The sequence below is a fragment of the Sorex fumeus genome, unplaced genomic scaffold, assembly GCF_029834395.1.
Source record: "Sorex fumeus unplaced genomic scaffold, SorFum_2.1 ptg000058l, whole genome shotgun sequence".
Classification (NCBI taxonomy): Eukaryota; Metazoa; Chordata; class Mammalia; order Eulipotyphla; family Soricidae; genus Sorex; species Sorex fumeus.
Genome location: NW_026606115.1, coordinates 19,587,964 through 19,615,886, shown reverse-complemented (window position 1 = coordinate 19,615,886; position 27,923 = coordinate 19,587,964). Strand labels below are relative to the sequence as shown.

The 27,923-nt window shown below is 40.9% G+C and overlaps 1 protein-coding gene across 2 annotated transcripts in view; it reads left to right on the top strand.

Annotated features, from left to right (window-relative positions):
* RNF128 (ring finger protein 128) overlaps window positions 1–27,923 on the top strand; it is a 148,803-nt gene that overhangs the window by 57,311 nt on the left and 63,569 nt on the right. Inside the window, exon 1 of one of the 2 annotated variants that reach the window (XM_056125665.1) lies at window positions 13,287–13,914. The exons of the other annotated variant lie outside the window; for it this stretch is intronic. Coding sequence (XP_055981640.1) covers window positions 13,452–13,914 — 463 coding nt within the window. The 5' untranslated portion in view covers window positions 13,287–13,451. Of the gene's footprint in view, window positions 1–13,286; window positions 13,915–27,923 lie in introns of those variants that run through there. 2 annotated transcript variants of the gene reach the window in all.

Genomic DNA, 27,923 nt, shown 5'->3' with positions numbered 1-27,923 from the left:
CAGTGGGTAATATTTTATTTTGTTTTGTTTCGCTTGGGAGACCTCTCAAAGAGTGCTCAGGAGGCTCCGAGCATCACTCCTAAAAATATTCAGTTAAATAAGCCAGATGATTCAATGCCAATAGTACAGAATTTGGGGTTCTCCATGGATACTTTCAGCAGTGTTGGGGAATATCTGGTTCTGGGGATCAAACTCAGGTACCTATGCATTCAAATCATGAACACTTGGCCCCTATATGGTTTTTTTTGTGTTGTTTTACAAAGTAATGTTTCTAAAATGAGTTTTTACTAGCTATTTGATAATTTGGAAGTTCCATAGTTTTGCTTACTCCTGTTAAGATATTTCTGAAATGCACTAGCAACATATAACCAAGGAACAATATTTTGATACCAGGACTATAGACAAAACTGAGAATAAAAGAGCTAGGAACTTAAGAGATTCATTGTAGATATTGGATTTAGTCATTTAATGAATGGATTTTCTACTAAGTACTGGTAGCAGATATTTTATAAATGTCACCGGTTGCCTTGTGTTAAGAGTCACAAATAGAATGCTCACTCGGACAGAAAGCAGTCAGCTGCAGCTCAGGTAGGACAGCAGAATTATCTCCAAGTAGAACTCCTCTTTCTTTGAAAAAGAGTTTGACTTAAAACTCATCAGTGGCTTGCCACCCACCACCTAGTAAACCAAGAACAAATTCTTCAATGTATTATTTGAAGTCAACAAAACCCTAACCTATCTTCTCTGCCCTCTCACTCCTCCTCCTCTTGTGTTCTAGCCAAGTTGAAATAATGTCCCCCAATCCACACTGTTCTTCCTCACTGTGAGCTTTTGTTACCTCTACATCCTTTACTGATATTATCTTCCCCACCAATTGTTCCTATAAAAATCCTATCTTTCAAGGCCGTGCTCAGATGTTACTTTCTCTGTGAAATCTCCCCTAGTTATTTGAATCAGTTGCAAACATTCCTGCCTTTATGTTCACAAGGACTTTATACCCCTTCAGAGAACTCATCATATTGACCACTCTTTTGTTTAAATGCCATGCCACCGCAGTAACATGGATGAGTCACAAATGCAGTTTGCTAAAGTGAAAGAAGCCAAACACAGAAAGCTATATACTGAATAATTTCATTTATATGATGCTCTGGAAAAGGCAAAATAAAAGGGACAGAAAATAGACCAGTGGTTCCTGGGTTTAAAGGGGTTTGGGGTGGACTTGACTATAAATACATAGGGAGCTTGGGGGTGATGAAACTGCTCCACATCTTGTTTATGGTAGTGGCTACATATACTACATAAATTTGTTAAAACTTTTGGACTGATTACTAAATAGGATGAATTATTTGACATATAAATATTACTTTAAAACAGTAGGGAAAACTTATGCCAACTAATTAAGATGCTAGCCAACTTGCCCTCAAGGTTTTGTATCCATTCACATGTTTTGGTTACATATTTTAATGTGCCAAACCAAGAGTTGAGAATACAAAGAAGACACGTACATCATCTCTCAAGTATCTCCTGGCAGAAATAGGTCTCTAATGAAATAAATGCATATAAAAGATTCTGTACATAAATATAGGTGTTGGGTAGTGGTAGGTATAATGGTGTACAGCAGACAGATAAATCTTTTAATTTTTATTGGAGAAACAACATGAGGTACAGTTGTAGACTTACAAATTTTTGTGCTTGGGTTTCAGCCTACCAACTTAAGAAACCTATGTTTCATTAAATATGGAGTGGGAGGGCCACGGATATAGTTCTCTGGGCTGGATATATGCTTTGCATACTGGATCCCCAAGTTTGATCCCCAGCACCACATAATCCTCCAAGCACCAAGCTAGGAATAGTCACAGCACACTGTCGGGTATGTGGATCAAAAAAAATTTATGCAATGAGAAGTGACATGATAATGAATATGTTTTAGTAAATGAAATCTGTCAGTGATATAAAGGATGATTTAGAATGAAGGAAAGATTAAAAGCAGGGAGAACAATTAGAAAACTGTTTACAGTATCTCAAGAAAATTAATTTCACTTCTCTGTTAGTGGACAATTAGGATTAGATTTATTCTTTCAATTAAAACTTGTACTGTCAATCATCTAGATGCATATAGGAAAAAGGAGTATCCACAAAATTCTTCTTGATATAATGTATACCCAGTAGAATTAAGTAATACAGAGACATTGTTACATTCATCTTTTATTTGCCCCAGCAACTATCACAGGACACTGTGGTCTACTTAGGCTCTAAAACACACTTATTATTCTAATGAATAAATTAATGAATGGATAAAGTATCTTTTATTTGTGATTTTTATTGGTTTGGAGGCCACACTAGCTGTGCTCAGGGGTGACTCTGCTCTCAGTGGACCATACACGATTCTGGGGATCAAGCTCAGGTGGGCCTTATGCAAGGCAAATGCCATACTTGCTGTACTATATAGCTCGGGTCCTGAATTTTCTTTTAAATCACTTAAACCTGTAAGGAGAAAACTAAAATTCCTAGTGCTATATAGAGAGTAGCACTGTTCTCCCATTGTTCATCGATTTGCTTGAGTGGGCCCAGTAACGTCTCCTTTGTGAGACTTCTTATTACTGTGTTTGGCATATCGAATACATCACGGGTAGCTTGCAGATGTTAAGCCTTGCCGCTTGGGATGGGAGATGCGGACTGAAAGTAGACTATAGACCAAACATGATGACCACTTAATACCTCTACTGCAAACCACAACACCCAAAAGGAGAGAGAGAGAGAGAAAGAGAGAGAAAGAGAGAGAGAGAACAAAAGGGAATACCCTGCCACAGAGGGTGAGGTGGAGGAGATGGGACTGGGGTAGTGGGAGGGATGCTGGGATCATTGGTGATAGAAACTGGGCACTGGTGGAGGAATGGATACTCGACCATTGTATGACTGAAACGTAAGCATGAAAGGTTGTAAGTCTGTAACTGTACCCCACAGTGATTCACTAATAAAAAATTAAAAATACAGTGACCTTCCATGCAGCCAATCTGGTTAGACACCTGATACCACATAGCTCCCCAGCATTGCTGGGTGTGACCCTGGAGTCCTTCAATCACCACTAGTGTGACCCAAGTAATCCCCCCATGTAAAGGACCAGAGCAGCAACACTCCATTCTCAGGCTCTTGCATTTATTATTATTCTTTAATTTTTTATTATTTATTTATTTTTTATTCTTTATTTTTATTTATTTTTATTTATTGAATCACTGTGGGAAAGGTTACAAAGCTTTCAGGTTTGTCTCGGTCATGCAATCATCAAACACATTTCCCTTCACCAGTACTTATTTTTCATCACCAAGAACCCCAATAAATGCCCCCTCCTAACCCTTGGCTCTTGCATTTAATTGTCATTACGTTAGACAAGAATCCCGGGGTGGAGAGCTTCCAGGCCTTATGGGCACTTGAACACAAACTTCAGAAGCAAAAAAATGGAAGAAAGAAAATTGTAATTCCTGTGTCCCCAGTGATGTTCATAGTCTACAATTTTGTACGTCAGATGGCCCAGAGGATAAAAGTTAGTGGAAAAAACTTGCTGAATTTGAATAGTGACTGCAGTTGATCAGGTGGGATTAGTGTAGTTAATATTGTTTCCCCCCAACTTCTGTTGGCACTTCACTTGTTCAGCACTACCTAACAATGTGCAATGACATGGTAAGATTCTGTTAAGATAGCTGTCTAATACAGAAGATATAGATCCACTGTATCATATACTACTTTTATCCAATTTATTGTCCTGGAACTTGAAAAAATTCCTTCTATGGGGAAAAACTGACAACAGGGATAACAAATAGGTTGCATCTTGGAAATTGTGTGCTAAAAAGTTTTTATTCTGCCTTGAACACAAACAGATTCTAAAATCAAAAGGAAGCTGTGCTCTAAAGTTCTCCAAGTAAAATCTCATTAAATCTCAAACACCCCAACCATCACCCACCTAAAAAAACAAAAACATTCTATATGAATTGGAGGGATCACTGAGGGTAAACTTGATGAGCCTCTTCTTCAAACAAACACAAAATTTAAGCTTTCATTTTCTACGTTCTCTCTTTACAAAAAGCAAACATCGCTGAGCCACATCATTGCCTCTGGTAAAAAAAAAAGTCTTTCTGTGGGTACACACTTGACAAACATACAGAATATTAAGCAGTAACTGACTTCTGTGTCTCAACTAGTTTGCTGTGAAAAATATAGATTTGTTGATATTATCTCCATTCAAAGTTTCATAGACAACTTAGAAAAGTATGTACCTACCCCCTGCTAATTGGAAGACTGTCAATTAAGGGAGAACAGATTTTATAAATTCCAGGGCACTCAATGTATCTGGACATATTTTTCCTCTTAATGTTCCCATATTCTCCCCCTCATTTAAGATCCTCTGTTTTATACTGCACAATTTGTGCTGAAGTTAAACCAAAACAAATTTTGTAGCCAAAAAATACCCTTTTGTTGAAGGACTGCTTGTCTCCTGCCTGTTTCCTGCTCCCAACATAACCATAACACTTATCTAATTCTGATGTGACAACTTAATTACTGTGAGACTCATGAGTGGTAAGCCAGCTGATTTCTGTTGTCTTAACGATGTGCTAGCACCTGGTCACTTATTGCCAGATACTTGTTTACTCCCAGTTATTGATCAGTTTTGAGTCCCGGGCAGCTGCAGCTAATCCTAATGCATATAGTTGGCAGCTGAGAGTTTGCGACTTTGCCCCTTGAAATACAAAGACTGAATTTTCCCATTCCATATTCAGGCTGACTTTAGCTTCTAAAGGGCAAGACTTGGCCTCAGTAGGTAATTGTAATTATGCATACTGAGTATGCTTATTCTTAAATTGCTTTTCAGAAGTCCCAGCATTACTAGGAATTATCAAATTAGGTTCCTATTAAAAGAAATCCCCCTCTGTAGGTTAAAAATAAAATCACTGGCCATGTGCATTTTTAAGAACTTAACTCCTCCCTAACTTAGTAAATTGATACTGTCCATGCTTGCCAAGCCCACTCCCTTCTATGATTCTGTCATTTGTCCTAGGCAGGATCATAGATATTTAAGATACACGATTTAAATTGTTAGACTTTAATCTATAGGAACACTAAGTGGGACAAATATTTCTATATAAGTTATAATCATTATCCCTATTCTGTAGCTGAGGAAGGAGAAACTTCTTTGGTGTCACATAACCAGTCAGCAACAAAGTTAAAAATAACAGACTGGAATGGGGGGGGGGAGTTCTGTGGATCTTGCCTACTGAATATCATGAATGGACTGAAAATAAACCTCAACTATGTGGTCATAAATATAGGTACCATTCATGAAAAATATTTTTTCTCTCTAATTTCCCCCCCCCCCGAGTTTTTCTTTTAGTAACATAAACATAAACCACTCATGGCCACAGATTTAGTTTATTTGCAATCATAATCTTACTGGGAGCCTAAAACAGAAAGAGAAGAGACTGCATGAGAACAGATGATTTCTCATGATGTTGTCCTGATACCAGAGTAGAATGAGAGAAACTGCTCATGTTCATCATTCCCTCCAACATCTTGTCTGCCCAGAATCCCCTGAAAACATCCTTGCCCCTCCACTCCTGTGATTTTGGGCAGTTCCCATCCATTCTTACACGTCTTCAGCTATCTGTAATCTCTCAATCATCTCCCTAAACTCAAGTCAACTAATCTAGTCTCTTTCCTAGCAGCAATCAATTAAAAACAAGTTAGCTCAAGTTTTCTGCATTGTTCTCCATCACAGTTCCTCTTTATACAAGTTCGTATACCAATCTCATGTGAGCAAGCATGTAGAACTTAAGATGTAGACATTTATAAGTGATGAAGAACTTGACTGAATATACTCTCATAATCGGTTATCTAGGATTTTGAAGGCCACTCACAGAAAATCAGGGCACTCTTGTGAGAAAGCTCTTCGTGTGGTAAAATATGTGACTAGATACAGCAAGAAAACACCCATGCTCTCCACTTTGTAATAATATCCTCACTGTGTATATAAAGGCGCCGGTACAGCAGAGCAAAGATGGCATGGAATTTGAAGTCAAAATATTCTGTAATATATCACAATTTTGCCATTTACTACCTTTGTGACCTTCTCTAAGATATTTCACTTTTCCGAACCTCATTTCCTTACCAGAAAATCAGAACTTATAACAAGCTGTTATTATCTGCTGTGAGAATCAAATGGTATAATGAATGCAGTAATGTGGCTGGTACATAGACTTTCAATAAATGTTTCCCTCCTATCTACTTTAGAAAATAATGTAGGATAGAGTAGAAAATGGTATGTTGGGAAGAGTATCATTTTGTGCTGTCATGTGGTCAAATTTCAACTCTGCCACACAATTACCATGAATTATTGCAAAGAATTACTCTATTTTGGGGGAATATTTTGGGGAGGTGGTCAGGGCTTACTGCTGACTGTGTGCTTGGGAGGTCACTCCTGGTAGTGCTGGGGGGCGGGGTAGGAGCGCATGTGCAGTGACAGGGATCTAAACAAGTTTGGAAGTGCCTAAACTGCTGTGCTAATTATCCAGCTCCAGAAAATTACAGTTGAGACTCAGTTTCTCATTCTGTAAGATACTTTTATAATACTTAGTACACAGTCATGAATCATTTGGCCAATAATAGGCTCTCAGTGGTAGTTATTACTATTATGTGTATGGAAGACAACTCTTAGTGTCAGATGTAGTACATCTTGTATCTGTAAAATCCTTATCCAAAATTCTGTCTTTTCTTTGACTTTATGAAATCCATTTCTCTTAAATCCCATTTTCTAGTAGTTATATACCTAGCTTTAGCTGACTGAGGTTTACCTGCCTTTGCTAGTGATATTATGTTATTTGAAAATATGTTGCAGTATCACACTTTACCATTTGTTTAGTTTCATTTGGCTATTCAATCTCTTAATACCCCCATCATTTTCTTTTTGCTGCCCATAGAGCAGTTTCCTACAGTGGAAATTTGTTGTAATACCTTCTCTACACATTATCTGCATCTATATTGTCGAGCTGTGTGGCCACAGCATTGTTTTAATGCCAGGACACTAGTTGCCACAGATGGTGCATTACCATTTATTGTAATATAAGACACCAGATGTGATGTCTTATTTCTTGCAGACATATTAATGTCTGAACACCATCATCCATCTCTGTGTCTCTGCAGAAAGTCAATGTGATCGGTAACAGTCTGCACAGTGGTGCCCTGCTGTTGCTTCTGCAGCATGCTGCTCTGCTTATCAGTTCATCATTAGATAGTGTTCTGATCAAGGCCAATTTCAGTTCAAGATTGTAGATAAAAATATTTGGCAGGAACAGACTTTGTGGTAGAAGAACAATTCAAAATAGGTTCCTGGCCCAAATATATCTCCCTCATGAGTCATAGGGCGTGACATGCATATGACAAACTTTTCGTTTGAACTTTATTTGGTATAAGATAATGTTAAAATGCAAAAGATATTGTCTAAAGGGAATTATTGAGTCATTATAAGTTATTAGTAGAGTCTGAACTATATTGAAATCTTGATTCTCTTATATGAGTTCATGCAGGTTGCTAATTGTTTCTGCGCACATTTCCTCTCTGAAAATGAGGATAATAATGCATGGTTAGATATAATACATGTAAGGCAGTGATTAATGTTAAGTTCAAAGTAGTTCTTATTAGCCTTAGGGATTGTAGGGTCCTGAGAGAATGTATCTAGAACTAGTAAACTTAGTTCGAGGGTCAGAAATAATACAAGACCTGTTCAAAGCAAAGGCCCTTGATGGGATGGCAATATAGCCAGAGAGTAACATGAAAAGTCTTGGGGCTGGAGTTAAATGGGATCACAGTGAGGAAGACTACAGACTAAAGTGAATCTACATTTAAATGAGCTTTCCAATAAAATTGTTGTGCTAGGTGGTAATGCATTGTGAGACAGTGAGTACTGACTCACTTCCTCCCTCAAAGTGTTCAAGCAAAATCTGGGTGATGGGTACCTGTCAGCAATACCCGTGGACTTTAAAAAGGTATAAATATGTAAAAGTCACTTGGGAGTCCTTGTTATAATACAGGTTCAAATTTAGTAGGTCCAGGATGGGGCCCAAGATTATTAATTTCTCATGAATTTACTGATGCTACTGATGCGAGCGATAGCACAGCGGTAGGGCGTTCGCCTTACAAGTGGCCAACATGGCCGACCCGAGTTCGATTCCTCCGCCCCTCTCGGAGAGCCCGGCAAGCTACCGAGAGTATTCGATATGCCAGACACAGTAACAACAAAGTCTCCAATGGAGACGTTACTGGGCCCGCTCGAGCAAATCGACGATCAACGGGAGGGCCTTTACCTTTTACCTTACCTTTTACTGATGCTCCTTATGAACAGACTTCATTCTTAGTAGAAAGTTCTGCTGCAGCTGGACAAGAAATCACAGTGAACCAGAATGACATGGTTGGTGAAGGCCAAAGAGTTATGCAGAAATGTCTCTATGGAGTAGAAGGACTTTGATGCAGTCATGATCTAAAGTCTAGTTATTAGCTTGTAAGCTTTGAATTTTGATTGGTAGTATAACCAGAGACTGGGCTCTTGAGGACTGACTCATACTTAACCAAATTCACAAGAGACCAATATATAATCCAGAATGCCAATTGATTACTTTATAATGAGAAGTATAACTTCCAACTATACCAGAACTAGTGTTTGCTGATCGGTGCCTTATCTCCCTATAGACATATTTACATGAGGAGCTAAATGATAATAGGAAGGTTGCTTGGTGAGGATGGACTGAGGGCAAGGGGAGTTCATAGGATGATTTTAATGTTTTTTTTGTCATCATCAAGCTATGATAATATTATATCTCAGTATCCACGATTGGGCATAACTTCCAAAGTAGTACTAGGAATGTTAGCCTACAACTAGTCCCCCACCTTCCTTCTTGCCTTCATGCAATTAAACAATCTATTTAAGCATAAGTTTTATGGTATCATTAATTTCCTCTATTGAATTCAATAGAAATTCACAACTTTAAACTCACCATTACAGAGCCACAGAAATAGTACAGGGGTTAAAGCAATTGCCTTGCATGTGGCCGACTCCAATTTTGATCTCCACCACCACATATGATTCCTCAAGCACCAACAGGTATGGCCTAACCCCTAACTCACCTAATTAATGGTGAGTTAATATGGAAAATACTTTAACTCACCATTACAAAATGTTAAGAAGTGTGTTACAGAGAAAAGTTGAAAAAACAGTATAATGAGCACCTATGTTCCCACCAGCTAGATCCAACAACTTTTATTCACCAAATTATTATGTGTATGTGCATGTGTACACATATATTGAGTCCACTCTTTAACATAGTGTTCTAATCTTTTCCTGTTCTGGCACAACCTATTAAACAAGCTGTGTTTCCCTTGGCTCTGTCCTTGAAACTTACATCCTATCCATTCTTCAGAACTGAATGTTAGTGGCCTATTGTGCCTTGAATTTTCTCATAATATGCCAGAGTCCTTATACTCTTTGCTTGATTAACTATTTGCTCTTAAAGATTTAGCCAACCCCACATCAGAGCAATAGTATAGTGGGCAGGTTGCTTACCTTGCATGTGGCTGACCCGGGTTTGATTCCTGACACCTCATTTGGTCTGCTGAGCCATGCTAGGAGTGATCCCAGAGCACAGAGTCATGAGTAAGTCCTGAGCACCACTAGGGAAGGGGGAACCAAAACAAACAACAGCCAAAAAGATTTAGCCATACTCATGTTTCCATCACACTGGAAGTTTTTACAGTCATGACATTTATAGCATTGTGCTGTTATTGTCTATTGTTTGTTATCTGAGTTCTTTTATCATTTGACTTTCCCATTAAACTCTGAACTTATTTAGAGAAGGGGCTGTTTCTTTTGTTTCTGTATACCTAGACTCCCCAGTGCCTTGATCTTCTTATTCATTAACCAGAAAACTGAAGTGTCTACTAGACAGTTTTTCTAGTTACATCATAGGTGTCTTTAAATTAACGTGTCTAAAAGGAACTCCTAGCTCTTCCTACCCACTCCACACATTAAAAACTTTCCTTCTCATTAAATTCTCAGTCTTCCAGTTTCAACCCCTTGGAGCAATCCATAACTCTTCCCTCTCTTTCATCTTCCAAACAAGTCCTGTTGATTCTATCCCCAAAATAGATACCAATCTTTCCACATCTCCTCACCTCCACTACATGCTTGGTCCTAACCACTTTCATCTCTCACCTGGAGCATGCTCAACAATCTTCTATGGGCTCCCTGCTTCTATTCTTGTCCCCTCTGGTTAATTATCCACAGGTAAGCCATAATGATCCCTAAAATTCAGATCTGATGCTCTCACTCCCTAGTCAAATGCTGATTAGATTACTCCTTGCCTTTTGGATAAAGTCCAAAAGCCCTGGCTTTACCTGAAGGACACTTAAGCAACTTGCCCTCATGTGTACTTCCATAACTTTGCTCTTGTACTCAGAATTCCAACCATTTTATGTTTATAGCGTCTGTAGTACTCATTTCCCAACCTTTCCAGTTTCATACCTCATTGCCTCTCTTGCATTGTTCTCTGCCTAGAAAAGCTAACCTTCTCCAACAGAGCACAAGTATAACCTCCTGTGGGGAGCTTTCCTTACTTCTAAGTCTGCATTAGGATCCTTTCCTTTATTACCTATAATGCCCTATGCATAATCTAGTGCTTACACTGTATGCAAAAGCAGCATATACTGCAAATATTAGTTTGTCTCATCAAAGGCCATTTCTGAACTTTCTGATAAGAGTATTAATACCTTTTTCGATGTTTTACTCCAATGCTTAGCTGGCTTATACAAAGTATCTGTGAAAATAATTAAGAACAGGAGGACTGGAAAGCTAGTACAGTGGATAAGACCTAGCATGTGGCTGACCCAGGTCTGATTCCTGGCACCCACCCCATATGGCTTCTACAGCCCTGCTAGGGAGTAGGTCCTGAGTATAGAGCCAGGAGGAAGCCCTGACCAGAGCTACGTATGCGCCCCCCCCCACCATAAAAGCAAGCAAGAAAAGAATGAATAAGCAGGGCTGTATAAAAAAAAACTCAATGAGCATGGCGCATGCACTAGGGAGCCAAAGGTCCTATCCCTGGAATCCCAGGGTCATCCAAGCATGTCTTGAATTAATCCCAGAATACCAAGCTGGTAACAGTCCCTGAGTAACACCAGGTGTGTCCCCAAAAACAAAAAGAATAAAATTTTTAAAAATGTTTCTCCAATCTTCATTTAATGGGATCTCCCAGGTAATACTTAGGAGACTCAGAGGTCCCTTTCTGTAATTCTCCACCAAGAATGCCAGCAGTTCAATGCAAGGGTGGAAGAATATGGTGCTACTCAGGCCCTAAAATTCACTGGGGGGTTACCTGGGCCACCCTGGTGGTATTCAGAGGCCTCCAGTACACTGAACTGCTTAAGGGACCATATAGTTCCAGGAACTGAACTGGGGTTGACTGCATGCTAGGCATATGCTATAATACTTTTCCCTCCATCTCTCTGGCCCCAAAAATTCATTTTTGTAGATACCTTATAAAAGATCTCTCTTCTTTTGAATGCTTTGTTCCTTTAAAGTAATATATTTTGAATTTTGACCATTCCTCACCAAATTTAGACATTTTTTGGAATTGTATCACTCCTTAGAGATGGAGGACCCTATCCATTTATTTTCCTCTAGGTAATTTTTCTCTCAAATGTGGAAATCATCTATATACAGAGATGCCATGCTATTGGCCTCACATGCTACAGGTATCACCCTGACCTGTCAAATCTTTTCAGTGTCCATGCTTGATGTTTCACCAAATTGCCCATTATTTAGATTCTAGATGCTGTCTGGTTATGGTGTTAATTTCCCCCTAGATTTCTCTCAAGCCATAAAAGTATCAGGTACAGAACTGTCCCATACTTAATACTTAGCAATCATAATGATTAAGTAAATGCTGGCCTAAGGACCAAGCAGAGTGATTGGTCAGGATTTTAACAAACGTTGGGCTGTATGAAACAGGCTGTATTTCTCTGAACTGAAAAAGTGACTAAAACTATATCGTGGACATCATTTTCTCTGTTACCTTTTAGTAACAACTTTAGGATTATTTTCAAAGTCCTGAGTTCTTGAACCTGTTTAAGAATAATAGTGTTTCACAGATACAGGTTGTCCACCCTGCTAAGCACTCTTCTAAGTGCTATACATGTATGTATGAATTCATTTGATCATCTGAACAACTGTATGAGGTTGGTTCTATTATCTGCATCTTACAGATGAGGAAACCGAAGCACAGGAAATTAGTTTCCCCAAGAACAAAAGTTCTGCAGAACTGTCAAAAATCAGGTATATTCAGTTTATTCCAGCACACCAATACTGAGCAACTATGACACCAATTGTGTTCTTAAGTAAGGAAAATTCCTAAGACAACAATGCCCCGAGTAAATTGCCACGGGTGAGTCAGGCTCCTAGTGGAAAATGGAGAAAGGTTCTGTAGTTAAGGTCATGAATGGCGCAGACATATCCGTTTGGGTGAAACTAGTTTGTGGAAGATGAAAAGGGACATAGTTTTGAGGCGTGTGAAAACAAATTCTTTTTGAAAGACTGAGATTACTTTTTAAAGGGCCATCTGATCAATTTATTTAGGCAGGGGTATGCCTAAGAAGGAAATAAACAGGTATGACGCGTGTTTGCAGCAGGAAAAGACAAAGGCTTTATAAAATTATTTAAAAAAAAAAAACAGAACCACGCGTTTGCCCTCTCCCACCTCTAGTGAATCGGTCAGCAGCGTGCCCCAACACAACCAACGCAATGTTTTAGACTAAACTCAGACCCCTGGGATCTGCGCTTTTAAGAAGTATTTTCACATTTGAGGACTCCGAAACGCCCTTTCGGCAGATGTTTGGAAGGAGAAAAAAAAAACCCCGCACACACACCCAAACGTTTCCTTGCAACTCCGCACCAACTCCAATGCTGTCACCAGAGCGCATGGATGTTCGCAGATTCTTTCAGTTCTTCGCCTGTCCGTATTTTTTTTTTAAGAAAACGACGCGACACACCTGGCCACTCCAGTCTCGGCTCCTACTCTAACGCCAGCCCATCCGGTTCCCCTTTTAAGAGGCGGATCCCGCAGTGTCCTTTCCGAGCTCGCAGCCACCTCTACCCCCCGTCGGCGGGGCGGAGCTTCACGCTAATTGCCCCCGAGCTCCCGGCGGCCGCGGCAGGAGCCGAGACGTCGGGAACTGCATCTGCCGCACCGTCTCTCCGGACGCGGCGAGCGGCGCGGGCCCCGACCGAGCTGGCGGCGCGTGCCGGCCTCTCCCCGCCTCCTCCCCACCTGGCGCGCACCTGGCCGAGGCCCAGGTCGTGCCCAGACCGCGGCGGGCCGGTGCCAGGGCCGCGGGGGCCAGCGCCGAGGAGCGCGCGCGCCATGGGGCCGCCGCCGGGGGCCGGGGTCTCCTCCCGACTGCTGGCCTGGTGCTTCCTGCTGGCGCTCAGCCCGCACGCCCCGTGCTCCCGGGGAGCCGAAGCCGTGTGGACCGCGTACCTCAACGTGTCCTGGCGGGTCCCGCACACCGGAGTGAACCGCACGGTGTGGGAGCTGAGCGAGGAGGGTGTGTACGGCCAAGATTCGCCGCTGCAGCCGGTGGCCGGGGTCCTGGTGCCGCCCGACGGGCCCGGGGCGCTCAACGCCTGTAACCCGCACACGAATTTCTCGGTCCCGGGAAGCTGGGGCAGCAACGTGCAAGTGTCCTGGCTGGCGCTTATCCAGCGCGGCGGGGGCTGCACCTTCGCCGACAAGATCCAGCTGGCTTACGAGAGAGGGGCGTCCGGAGCCGTCATCTTTAACTTCCCGGGGACCCGCAATGAGGTCATCCCCATGTCTCACCCGGGTGAGTGCAACTCTGAACGCCCCCTCCCCCCCAAAAGAAAATAAACACACACCCCAGCCGCGGCCAGCGTCTCTGATTTTCCCCCCACCCTTCGGTGCTCTCCTGACCCTCGTCCCCTCTGCTCCGAAGGCGAGCGGGTGCCCTTTCTGTCCCCGCCGAGTGAGGCTGGGTCCTTTCCTCTCCAAGAGTCGTGGGGGTTGGGCGGAAAAGCCTGTGAATTGGTCTCTCCGGTGGAAAGGGGCCAGACACACGGAGTGCGGAGGCTCGCAACTCCAGGACTATGGAGCTGTCGGCGTCGCCTGTCCTGGGGTTGCACCGGGTGCCTTGCTGCGGACGGGGCGGGCCAGGCATGGGCTTTGGGCTTTGAAGTGACTGCGGGGAAGACTGCCTGCAAAGCCGTTGCTCACTCTTTTCCTGTTTAGCAGCCGATCTCTCTCTCTCTCTCTCTCTCTCTCTCTCTCTCTCTCTCTCTCTCTCTCTCTCTCTGCCTCTCACTGTCTCTCTCCGTCACTCTGTCTCTCTCTTCCCTGTTTTTCTCAGTTTCCTGGTGTCAAGTACAAGATTGTGTTACTGTGCTCTGTTAACCTCATTGCAGTGTTGCAGGAAACTTTGTTTCGACTGGTCTTTTAGCTCTTCTCGGGAGGGGCTGGATGGGGGGTCCGCAGGTCCCAGGCGATTGCTCCTGTCAGTGCTTTTGTTTGCCCTTAAAAATACGGATAGTTTTAAAAAATACATATGATTTAGGCTAGTGAGTTGCGAAACAGGTGATTAACGCTACTGAGAAAATGAAGAAGAGGTTTATGCCTGAAGATAGCAAAGGCCTAAAGACTTTGGGGAAAGTGTCCAGGGGGATCTGAACCGTTTGTGAGGCTCATATGGGTTACGGTGCTTCTCTCTCACTTACCCTTCCAAAAACATCCTTTTTTGGTTATTAGGCACATCTCTATGAATGTAGTGATCCTAGGCCTCAAAGGACAGAAAGAAAAAATAACAATTGGGGTGGTGGGGGTTGGGGAGGAATGAGGCATAATAGCAGCATGTCATAGCTATTAAGAACTGGGCCCTCAGACCTTGGTTAGATTCCAACTCCTTTGCTTACTAGTCCTGTGACCTTGGGCACCTTATTTGAAGTCTTTGAGTCTGGGTTCCCCTATCAATCAAATGAAAAGGAGCTCAGAAAGAACTAACCCAACAGGCTTACCTTGAAGATGAAATGAAATAACGCCTATTAAAAAAGTTTTATTACATCATTATCTCAATAAAGGTTAGCTGATAGGATTGATGAGCCTTTTAGGATTCACTGGAGTGATGAATCTGCTTATTTAACTACTAGAGGTTTGGGGTTTTCTTCAATCAGTTTGTCTGCCCTTGCTTGAAGAGTGCTTGTACTAGGAGGTTTTGGCTTGTTTAGTCTCTTTTCATCTTCCAGCATTGTGACCTTGTATGTGTGTGTATACACACATATTACTCACAAGTAAAATGATAGTATAGAGTTTAGAAGTGGAAGCCAACATTGGCCAAGTATTCAGAAACAAAAGTGAACTAGATGAACTCTTCCAGCTGGATCCCTTCCAGCTCTAATATGCTGTGATTCTTAGATTTTAGACTGATCAAAGAAGTGTAGCTCTGTTGGTTGATAATTTATTGATTAGAGTAAAATTGCTTTTTAAAGGCTAATAAAACTGAAGAATAAGGACTTGGTAAAGTTTAAAAGTCCTTATGTTCCAACTATCTGAATGATATTTTTGAATCTAACGGAATCCAAATGATATTTTTATTTTTTGGGGGGGGACACACCTTGTGATCTTAGGGTACTCACAGATTTGTGCTCAGTAGTTGCTCCTGGCAGTGTTTGGGGGAACGATTTGTGGTGCTGGGGGTTGAACTCAGACCTCCAGCATGAAAAGCATCCACTCAGCCTGCTGAGGTCTCTCTCTGGCACAGAAATAAAGAATTTTTCCCCTGAGTGATTTGGAATCAAGAGATACTCATTAGTTTCTAGGTGCCACTCAGCTTACTTGTATTACAGATAAATTCTTATATTTATCTGGTCCTCTCAGAGTACAAGAAAGATAATTTTTCAGTGGTGGAGGGATGGGTGTTAGAACGCTGTATGCCAGAATACTGACCATCAACTGCTTTGTAACTCTTTACCACACGGTGATTCAATTAAAAAAAAGACAGGTAATTTTTGTTGCGTTCCCATTATGAGCCAGCATGCTACATATTTCTTGTTAATGAGAGACATTATGGTGTAATGGGAACCAGACAAATACTCAAAATTGTTAAAAGATTAATTTTAAAATGATGTAAAAATTAATGCACAAATTTATACTTATATGAAACTGTCAGAAGATGTGAAAAATGGGAATCTAGTTATAACAATTTCATTTGAAGACATTATATGGCAGTAAAACTTTACTAAGTAAACTATATGCAGAAAGGAATTTTGAAACCTAAAGATGTAGGGGCTGGCAGGACATTAAAGGAAGTAAAATGGTAAGATGGATGTTGGTCTTGTGACCCACCCTAGTTTGATTCCTGACACTGTACTTGGGCCCCCAAGCACCTCCAAAGGTCAGCCCTAAGCCCTTAGCTGGGAATAATCCCTAAATACCACTGTGTGGCCATACTTCCAAATATATTATTTTCTAAAATGACAACTATAGACATTTTACTATTAGACTAGTTCAGTAGTATAAGTAGCTAGTTACTTGTGCTACAGAATCATATACTTCCCCCTCTATTGCTGGAGAAAACTGCTTTTCAACATAGGAAAATAATAAGTTTACATTCCATCGACATGTTGCTTTGAGTAGTCACTTGGAAAGTGCTGTATTGTGTACTTTGTTCATTCCTGTGTCAGTATAGGCAGCATTGTAATCTCTGATCAAAAATGCGTTACCTTGGATGTTAGTGGCAGAATGGTTTAAGTGTTAATGAACTCAGTTATGTATTTGCTCTGAATTAACACTAGGGCCACCAAATGTGGAAGAGATATCTCTGTCATTTAAAAAGAAAAATAAAACAAACAAATCTCCCTTTACCTGCCCTTGTAGGGGCCTCCTCGTTTTATCCATTGTTCAGGCTCTGTGCTGAGATTGACACTTGCTTGTAGTAGTCATGTGACCACAAACAGCCTCTTGTTTCAAGTACCACAACTAATTTAGAACAATTGCTTTAAAACTTTTGTTTGGGTCAGAGAAAACGACTAATGGACTGAGCACATGCTTTGCATTCAGGAGGCCTGGATTTTGATTCCGAGCTTTGTATTTAGTCCCCTGAGTACCCTGGGAGAGAAATCCCTGAGCACTGATCTGCGAGTATCCCCTGAGTGCAAACAGCCTTGAACCCAAGCAAACAAAAACTTATTACACAGAAACATGTAAAATCAGTCCGTTAAAAATAAGGCTGCTGTTATGTTTACCAAAGTGTCACAAATGATACTGAGGGTGTGGAGAATTGGGGCTATATTCCAGTGCTGCTTCGGGGCTACTCCTGGCTCTGTGCTTATGAGTGACCCCTGACAATGTGCAGGAAACCATACGCAGTACCTGGGTTCAGAATGGCGGTTTGCTACATGTAGGGCATACAAATGTTATTTTTGTAGCCTTACATCAAATCACAAACTTTGTTTAGGAGGGTTTATTTGGGTTGCAAAGTTGTCAGAAAATCCAATAAGCAAATGATGTATGTTTATAAAAGTCTGGCCTCATAGTCTTTGGAACTTTTCTTGTCACTTTTATCTAGACCTGAAAGAAAATTCACAGAAAATTTTGGTTTCCGAGTTTAATTGCTATTTATATAAATCTGAAAATCAAGATAAGAGGTAGACAAAACCTAGTATAAGCATTGAAGCCATCAAAAAAATGTGAGGTTATCTCGATGAGCCATAGGCATTGTCTCATTATTGCGCAGCTAACTTCAGCTTTGTTCAAGCAGATGGAACTGAGCCTTACATGCTGTTTAATTGAGCACAGCCCACGGGTTGAAGTGATGTAGGTGCTTGCTTGTCCAATATTCCTTGAGTCAACATGTGCAGGCATGAATTTAGTGAGCGATCTGTGTAGAGCTACAATTTTCAGAATCCATGACATATGTGCTAGAACTTGAAGAATATTCAAAGGGACCGATGGAGGAACAGTCCTAAAGTCTGTAAGGTGTGTGAACCAAGTAGTTTATGTTAATGTTTTTTTGGTCTTTGGTGGGATACAGTCTGATGAACAAGTTGCTTGTGTACATTGTTCAAGTACAGTAGAGTGTAAATTATTATACCATAAAAAAGGCAGTAATGAGTATTGAGATTTGGGCTCTGCTGATTACTGTTCTTAAATTTGCAGTCTGATTATTTTATTTCTCTAAGTCTCAGTTTCATCCTATGAAAAGTGGGCATAATAATACTTCATAAAGTTACTGGGATCAAATGAAATACTATGGTTAAAGGGCATAGCACGATGCCTGGCATACAAGGAAGCAACTGTATTTTAAATCACAAAATAGATATATTTTAGGAAATAAAAATCGATTCTAATGTACGTAATGTAAAACATAATTTAACAGTGAGCAGATTGTTTCAAAATCCACATTACCTCATTTAACCCTTTAGGAATAAGATGAGTAAACTGAGTTCTTTCCTTCACCCATGCTTGGCATCTTTATTTCTTATCAAATAACTGCTTCTTTCACAAGCTGCCAGTCTTCTTTCCATTCACAAACACATTGAAATAGTATTCTATACTTATTTATTGTCACACGGTATTTACATTTATTGCCCCTGGGATATTTGATTTGAATAACACTTCTTTTTTTTCTTTGTTGATTAAAACATTCAGAAAAGATTGGATGATGATTCTCCAGTGTAAAATATCTTTTCAAAATCCGTCTGCATGCACTTCCTTTTCTTTATTTAGGCACTGTAAATTACAAAGTTGTTCATGTTTGGGTTTCAGGTATACTGTTCCAGCACCAATCCCTTCACCAGTGTCCACTGCCCCCCACCAGTGTCCCAGTTCCCTCCACCCCACCCCAGCCTGCCTCTATGACATGCATTCTTTTCGAAAAATCTGCATTATTTTTTTGCCACTCTTAACCGCTCTTTCTTTGAAACCATTTTCGTATCTTGCAAGCAATCAGTATCATGCTTATTTAGTCTCTCTTCTATTTCTTGTACCAATTCATTCCTCTAACACCTTTTTCTCTTTATATTCAACCTACCTCCCCAACGCATCCTCTCCAGTAAATGACTGACATCCAGATAATTCTATCACTTTAAGTCTTCTCACATACGTTTCCTTCTCCTTTGCAACTGTTCCTGCCTTGCTTTCAGTTCCTTTGTCTTCTCCTGGGAACAAATGTTTACTCTCTTAATTGGCCTATCCTTTCTTACCTTCAGTTCTTTCACATTGCTGTTGGTACACGCACTGATGATATCTAAGTGACTGCTCAAAAACCCACACTTAAGTTTTAGACTACATTTCTCAACATGGATTAAAAAATTTCTTATAATCCAGTTCCGTCCTCCTTTTGAGCTTTATATACTTCTCTAACATTTCCCATTATTCCTCTGCTTGTAATTCTTTTGTGTGCACATCATTTTCTTCCCTGCAATGCTGTTCAAAAACTCAGCCATCTTTTAAGTCTGAACACGAATGTCGCCTCAACTTTGAAGCCTTTCTTAATTCGTTCCTTCTTTTCACCACAGCCCACACACAAAAAAACAAAATAATCTGTTCCCTTTGTTGCTCTAGCGCCCCATCCCTTATTGTACATTCAGCATTTTTCTGATAGCTGTTTGTATATTTTACCTTCATACTGAATTGTAATCGTTTCAATGTTTTATTTTAATATTTCCCATAGGAACCTTTGTACTGGATGTGCTCTGAAAAACGGTGTTGAGTTGCCTTAAATACCCAAGGACTCAATGCCAAAGTACCATAAGATGCTAAGAAACGATCTAATGGAAGGGTATTGAAATTTAATTCACTGAGCACTTATCAAGGGCCTCCTGTATGTTAGGTACTATGTTTTTTGCATGAATATACAAAATAAAGTGGAAGAATAAAATGTATACAAATACTAACTGAAAAATAATTTTTCTGAGGCCTGAAGGTACAGTGCTAGTCAGGCCCTGGGGTGTGTCCACCCTAGTACCTCCAAGGTTGCACCCTTCAATGCTGCTCAGAACCATGTGGTGTCAGAGATCAAGTCACAGTCAGACTCATGCAAGGAAAATGCTGTAACCCCTGAACTATCCCTCTGGGCCAGGCTCCCTCATTTTTATAGTAATCACCATCACATACCGATTTATGGATTTTTAATGACAAGATAGTCTGTGTGATAAGGAAATAGTGACAGTGAGGTTTTACGTTGACCTTTCCCTGTTTTGTTTATAGTATTTTTAAAACTTGCTTTATTAAACCATTTGATTTATGTCTCCAGTTACAGTGTTTCCATTGAATATGTTGGTGAATATGGAATCCCATAATACAAAACACTATAAAAAAGAATTCCATTTTGCAGAACAGAGAGCTAGTATAGGAGGTAAAGTGCTTTCTCTTTTTTTCCCGCATTTATTTTTTAATTGAATCATAGTGATACACATTTTTACAAGGTTGTTCATGAGGGAATTTCAGTCATTTCAGTTATATAAAATTCCAACACCCGTCCCTTTACCGGTGTACTTTTTCCACCACCAATGGTCCCGGATTTTCTCCACACGCAGTCCCACCTTCTGCCACTGTGCAAGGACACACACACACACACACTCTCTCTCTCTCTTTCTCTCTTTCTTTCTCTCTCTCTCTCTCTCTCTCTCTCTCTCTCTCTCTCTCTCTCTCTCTCCCTCCCTCTCTCCCTCCCCACCCCCCAGTTCGGGCCTTATTGTTTGCAATACAGATGAGAGGTTATCAGGTATCATAAGGTTCTTTCTTGCATGCTACTAACACTGGTTGGACCCCCAGCACTGCATATGGTTCCCAAAGCACCACAAGGTGTACAGATCTCAGAATCAGGAATAGTGTCCAATCACTGTTAGATATTGCCCTACCTCTCCCAAAAAAAGAAAAAGAATTTCATCAGCAAATCGTTTTTCAAAGAATAAGGGAACTACACCCCAACTCCAGCTCCCAAATTATCTGTTATTTTTTTTATGTGTCTTGGGTTCCCCCTATGGGGGCTGAGGAGGGGGATCTGTCCCCAGTTACAAAGGCTAGGTCTGAAGGAGGCGTTCTGGAGACATGAGTCGTATGTGTTCCCTCTGTTCTCTTGGCTCTCATATCCTGTCCTGCAGACTCACTAGTGGCTAGCTCAGTTTTTACAAGATGTAACGTCACATACAAGATGACTGTACTGAAAGTTTACATGATTTGAGGCATTTTAAATTAGAGAAAGTTCTCCAATTCCACCTGAACCCCATTTCCTGAACAAAAGCTTGTAGTGAGAATCAACTTTCTGTACTTCTTCCTATGGAATTGAAGTCCCCCTCAAAAAATAACCCCAACTTTTTCTGAACATTATCTCTGAGCACACTCTGACAGAAGCTGGGGGAACAGAAGAGGATGTAGCTGACTCACCTGCAAGTTTGGGGGCACCCAAACCTCTCTTAATTGGATGTCAGCATGAGCCTCAATTCTTACACTTACCTTCTCTGTTGTCTTTTTAAAAATTGAATCACAGTGAAATACACAGTTACAAAGTTTTTCATAATTGAGTTTCAGTCATACAGTGTTCCAACATCCATCCCTTCACCAATGCACCTTTCCCTCTACCAGTGCCTCAGTTTCCATCCATGCCACCTTTCCCTTTTACTTTCCTCCCTTCATTTGTATGTGAACTTGTCTCTTGGAAAGTCCGTGCCCTCGATAAAAGCCACAGCCACAAGAAAATGTCAGATCCTAAAAAGACCCAGTGACCCTGGGAAACAACTGTGATGAACCTCTGAAACACTGTTCTGCAGGCCTTAGTAAATACTATCAAGAATCATTTTTTTCTAATCCTCTCTACATTTTTGTTACCTCAAGGCAGTAATATACTCCATTTCTTGCTCTTGTGGTCTTTTATTGAAACTGAAAATATTGCTGGCAGGTAAAACTGTCCTAAACATTTGATTGAAGAAGAAAAAAAAGTTTTATCTTTTTAATCATATTTAATCTCAGTTTCTACCTTAAGTGAAGGAAAGAAAGGAGGGTCCTATAGTCATTTTTAAAGTTATTTTTCTGACAGTAAAATTAATCATTGTACTTTAAGAAAAATTGAATAATGCAGGTAAAATTTGTAAGTATAAAAACTGCTCATACATTTACAGTGCAGGCAGCTCCATTAATACTCCTTCGTGCCTCACTACCAGACGATCTCAGTCATCTGTGCTATATACAGAAAGAAATTAACAATAAAGGTTATATAAATTGATAACAAACCCTGGGCACTAAATTAAAGACCTGAGAGTAGCAGGTTGGGAGGGGCAGCAAGGTGGAGGGAGTGATGAGATACACTGGAAGTAACTATGCGCACATTGGTGGAGAATCTTGGGCAACTCTGGTGGTGATGGTAAAGAAAGGTCACTGTTTATAACTAAACAATGTCTGCTTTAGTATAAACATCTAACCTAAACTATACTAAATTTTAAAAAAAACAGTGAAGGGGCATAGGAACCAGAACTAAAACAATACTACTGTGACTATGTCACTAAACTGTAGCACTGTAGCACTGTCTTCCCGATGTGTTGTTCATTGATTTGCTCAAGTGGGCACCAGTAATGACTCACAACAAATTGTGAGACTTGTTACTGTTTTTGCCATATTGAATATGTCACGGGTAGCTTGCCAGGCTTTGCCGTGTGGGCGAGATACTTTTGGTAGCTTGCCAGGCTCTCTGAGAGGGATGGAGGAATTGAACCTGGGCCGGCCGCGTGCAAGGCAAGTGCCATTCCCACTGTGCTATTGTTCCAGCCCATGTCACTAAACTACAAAAATAAAAATAAATATTTAAATTACACATATGAGAATGCAACAATGATCAAAGGCAACATAAAGGGAGAACTGAGCTACACAATTGAGTTGGTGTGGTAGGTAGGGTTGAAAGAGAAGGGCTGGGGTCCTTGCAGAAGGGAGGTGGGAACACTGGTGATGGGTATGATGTTGAAACTATGTTCATGAGGAACAACAATTTACAGGACCCCAATTAAAAAAATTTAAACAGGCATGTGGAGCTGGAGTGGTAGTAGAGTGGGTAGGGCACTTGCTTTACATGTGGCCAACTTGGGTTCAATCACTGGTATCCCATATGATCCCCCAAGCACCACCGGGAGTGATCCATGAGCTCAGACCCCGGAGAAACCCCTGAGCAATGCCCATTTTGGCCCAAACATGAACAAAATAAGCATGAATCTACAAAAAAGTAAATGAAATATTCCTACTTGTCTCGTTTTTAGTGATTTTATTGGGGGTGGGCACACCTAGCAGTGTGTGTGCCCACTTACTTACTCCTAGTTGTGCACTCAGAGATCACTTTTGATAGGGTTTGGAGGCCATATGGGGTGTGAGGGATTGAATCCTCAAGCAAAGCAAGCACCTTATACGCTGTAATATCTCTCCAGCTCCTTTCTTGTCTCTTTTTCCACACATTGATATATTTTCATATCCTACTATCACAATGGGCTGGAGCGATAGCACAGTGGTAGGGCGTTTGCCTTGCAAGCCACCTGCCTGGCTGAGCCGGGTTCGATTCCTCTGCCCCTCTCAGAGAGCTCAGCAAGCTACCAAGAGCATTTTGCCCACACGGCAAGCCTGGCAAGCTACCCATGATGTATTCGATATGCCAAACACAGTAACAATAAGTCTCACAATGGAGACGTTACTGGGCCTGCTCGAGCAAATTGATGAACTATCACAATACTTTTCATGAATATTGTCATATTAAAATACAGAGAAATGAAATTTAAAAGTCTGTGTAACCTCTTTTAGTATTTAGTAATGTTGTCTTTTTGCTCTATTTAAATATTATTTAAATAATTAAAACTATTTATACAGTTTAGTATTGTGCTTGTTACTGTAAGCATTTCCCTTGTATAATTAAAAGTAGAGTTGCTGCAGAGATAATACAGCCAACAAGGTGCTTGCCTTGCATATGGCCAACCCAGCTTCATCCCTGGCATTCCATAGTGTTTCCCAGGCCCCACCAGGAGTGATGCCAGAGAACAGAGCCAGGAGTAAGTCCTCAGCACTGCTGTCTGTGGCACACACACATACACACACAAACTAGAAAGCAGATTCTCTTGATCTCTGAGGGCTAGAGCCATCAATTGAGCTATCAGAAAAAAAGTACAGCAACGATGACAAGCATATTAATGAATTGGGACATAAAGGTAAAGGCAAAGGCCCTCCCGTTGATCGTCGATTTGCTCGAGCGGGCCCAGTAACATCTCCCTTGGAGACCTTGTTGTTACTGTGTCTGGCATATCGAATACTCTCGGTAGCTTGCCGGGCTCTCCGAGAGGGGCGGAGGAATCGAACTCGGGTCGGCCATGTTGGCCGCTTGTAAGGCGAACGCCCTACCCGCTGTGCTATCGTGTTAAATTTTGTAAGGCGAACGCCCTACCCGCTGTGCTATATATCTACACAGTTTTACATATAAGTGTCCACACTAGGACTGAGCATGTGCCTTAGTGACACAACATAGCCCTTTATGTGTGAGGTTCTGGGTTTGATTCCTCACATTACAAAAGACAGTAGCCATATATGTGATCAGATCTAGCTCACATGTTTTGCCCCTTATAATGGCCGAGATCTTTAAAAGGTTGATCACTGGCCAGAGAGATACTATAGGAGTTATGGCATATGTGTTGCTTACCCTAGACCCAGGTTCAATCACTGGCACCACATGGTCTTCAAACCATTGCCAAGTGTGGCTCTGGTGGTATCCAGCACCATATGGTCCAAGCAGCACCATATCCTTGAGCCCTAGCACTGGTAGCCCTGTTGGCTGAGAATCACCAGGAGTGGCTCTTCAACCTCTGAGCATTGCTTGTGAAGCAACTGCAAGTGCCCCCGAAATGTTAATCAGACCCTTGAGTCAAAGAACAAATTAATCACCATTAACCTTTTAACTATTTTTCTCCTGTAATATTTATATAGGTGATATATTTGTCACCTATAGGAATAGGTTGCATCTGTTGAAACAGGTGACATAAAGGTGACATATTTGTCTATTTTTATAGGTGACATCTTTATATGTCTATGGATATATAGGATCTTTTAGATATATGTATATATACATACTTATATATATTTATATATAAATATGCCATTTTCTGTTTCTGAGTGACATCTATGTCTGTAGGTGATAAAATTTTGACCAAATGGGGTTTGCAATCCATTTTCTGTTTGCTGATTGACTAAAATAACTTCTCTTTCATGATGGGCCACTGAACTGTAAGCTATTACTAGTGTGTCCCCTAAAGTTTGTGTGATAAGGTACCACAAATAATGCATAGGGATCAATATATGCGTATATATCAGTGAAGTGTCTAGCATATACACTGAAATAATAGAGAAATTATTAGTGTCTCAATGACTTTTGACAGTTACAAGAAATATGTACTGGCTCCTAGATAAGGACTCCCAGAACCCACACCAGAACCCCAGAGGATTTCCTTATACCCCAAAACTTTTAAAGATTTGAAGCATTGCCTTCTGAGAGAATGATAATTTATTTATTTAAAAAAATTTTTTAGTGATACACCATGAGGTACAGCTGTAGACTTATAATTTTTTGTGCCTGGGTTTCAGTTATACAATGATCGAATACCCATCCCTCCACCAGTGCCCATTCTCCACCACCACTGATCCCAGTATCCCTCCCACTCCCCATCCCCCCATCCCACCCTGCCTCTGTGGCAGGGCATTCCCTTTTGTTCTTGCTCTCTTTTTGGGTGCTGTGGTTGAGTCAGAAAGAGAGGGACAGACATAGAAAGATTGCATTCACCTGGGGAACATAAAGTAACAAAATAGGAGACTAACACCCAATGATAGCCGAGATAAATACCAGGAGGTTTACTCCATGGCTTGTAGGCCAGCCGCACACGCTAGGGGGAAAGGCAGCTCAGATAGAGAAGGGAGCACCAAATAAAGGGTGTTGGGAGGATCCTCCCAGAATGGGAGATGTGTGCTGAGAGTAGACTATAGACTGAACATGATTGCCACTCAATGCCTCTTTTGAGAATGATATTTTAAAGCACATAATAGAAATTTGACCAGCCACACAAACAATCTCCTGCACTGCGTTGGAGCTGGTTGCCTTGGTGGTCCTCAGCTATATACCATAGGGAATTACTTAAAGCATGAGAGAATGCACGGTCCCCTGAGCCCTCCCCTTTCCTCTCTTGTTGAGAGGAGGGAGAGATGCATCACACACAGGCTTAGTTGTAATACTTGCACATTTTATGGTGGTACCCATGGGGGTAACACATATTTTAGTGCTTGTACACTTGGCTTGGGTGTTTGCCCATGATTTTAGTTGTGGCACTGGTCTTTAGTTTTGTGGTGCTTGCACAAGCATAGCATGTTAAAGCTACATATTGCTTATAGGGGCTGGAAATCACAGATAGCAGAGCTGCAGGAATTGTGCTTCAGGTATGTATGTGGGCAGCCCCAGCTATTGATCTCACAGCTTCATGCTTCCCAAGTAGGTTCTTTAGCACTGAACCATTTCTTTGCTGTTACATGTACTTTCTGATGCATACTTACTTGCTCAGCTAGTTCAGCATTGCCAATTTTGCAGTTAACACCCACTTTAGAGTCTTATGGGCAAAGCAGAGCACAAGGCCTCTTTGTTGTTATTCCATTTCCTGTTTTGGATTTTCCTCTTTCACTGTATGTATGTCTTTCTATATACTCTGGCTTGATTTTACTCTGAGACTTATTAAAGAATTGATTTACTTCAAAAGGAAACATTGGTGATTCATGCCTGACTAGATGGGTTCTGTTGGTTTTAAAATCTAGTCGCGATTTACTGGGTTTTAATGCTTGACTGCTTGAGTTAGATACAAATCGCTGGTTTTGAGTTATTTATTGTAATTAATGCAGCAGGGTTAGATGGTACTAGAGCTCACTTTTCTGTGTATATGTTTTTCTAAAGGTAGTAAATATTATCATTTGTAGATAAAATGTTGAAGTAAGTTCAGTGCTGTATGCAACTACAAAGTCCTATCTTTTCAAAAGAAAATACACAAAATTCTTAGCATTAGTTATTTCTTGTTGGGGAATTGTAGGTGATAATGGTTCTTATTCCTTCTGTTTTGTGACATTTCCTATTAATGAATATTATTTCCACTTGTAATCAGAAATAAGTTATTTAATACAAAACAATACATGATCAGGGAGCTTGTACAGAAAGTAAGGCATTTACTTTGGGTGCTGCAGACTACATTTAGATCCTTAGCACCATGTATGGTCCCCAAGGTAGGGTTCATTCATGAGCACCGACGTCAGTAGTAGTCCCTGAACACTGTTGCGTGTGACAACAATACAAAAACACTCCAATAATGTTGATAAATTCCAAAGAAAGCATTGATAATGTATCTATAACAGTACCAACAACAAAACCTATTTGTAAACAGAAATGATTTACAGATCATTGGGAATTCTTTTTCTGTACCAGGGATCTATCCACAGCCTCAGATCTGTAAAGTATGTACTCTGCCACTGAGCCACATCCCTGCACCTGTCACTGTCACTGTCCTCCCGTTGTTCATCTATTTGTTCGAGCAGGCCCAGTAACGTCTCCATCATGAGACTTTGTTGTTACTGTGTTTGGCGTATCGAATACGTCACGGGTAGCTTGCCAGGCTTTGCTGTGCGGGCGAGATACTCTCGGTAGCTTGCCGGGCTCTCCGAGAGGGGAAGAGGAATCGAACTCCTGTTGGCCATGTTGGCCGCTTGCAAGGCAAATGCCCTACCTGCTGTGCTATCGCTCCAGCCCTGTCCTATTAGGAAAATTTCAGAGAAATTGCCCTG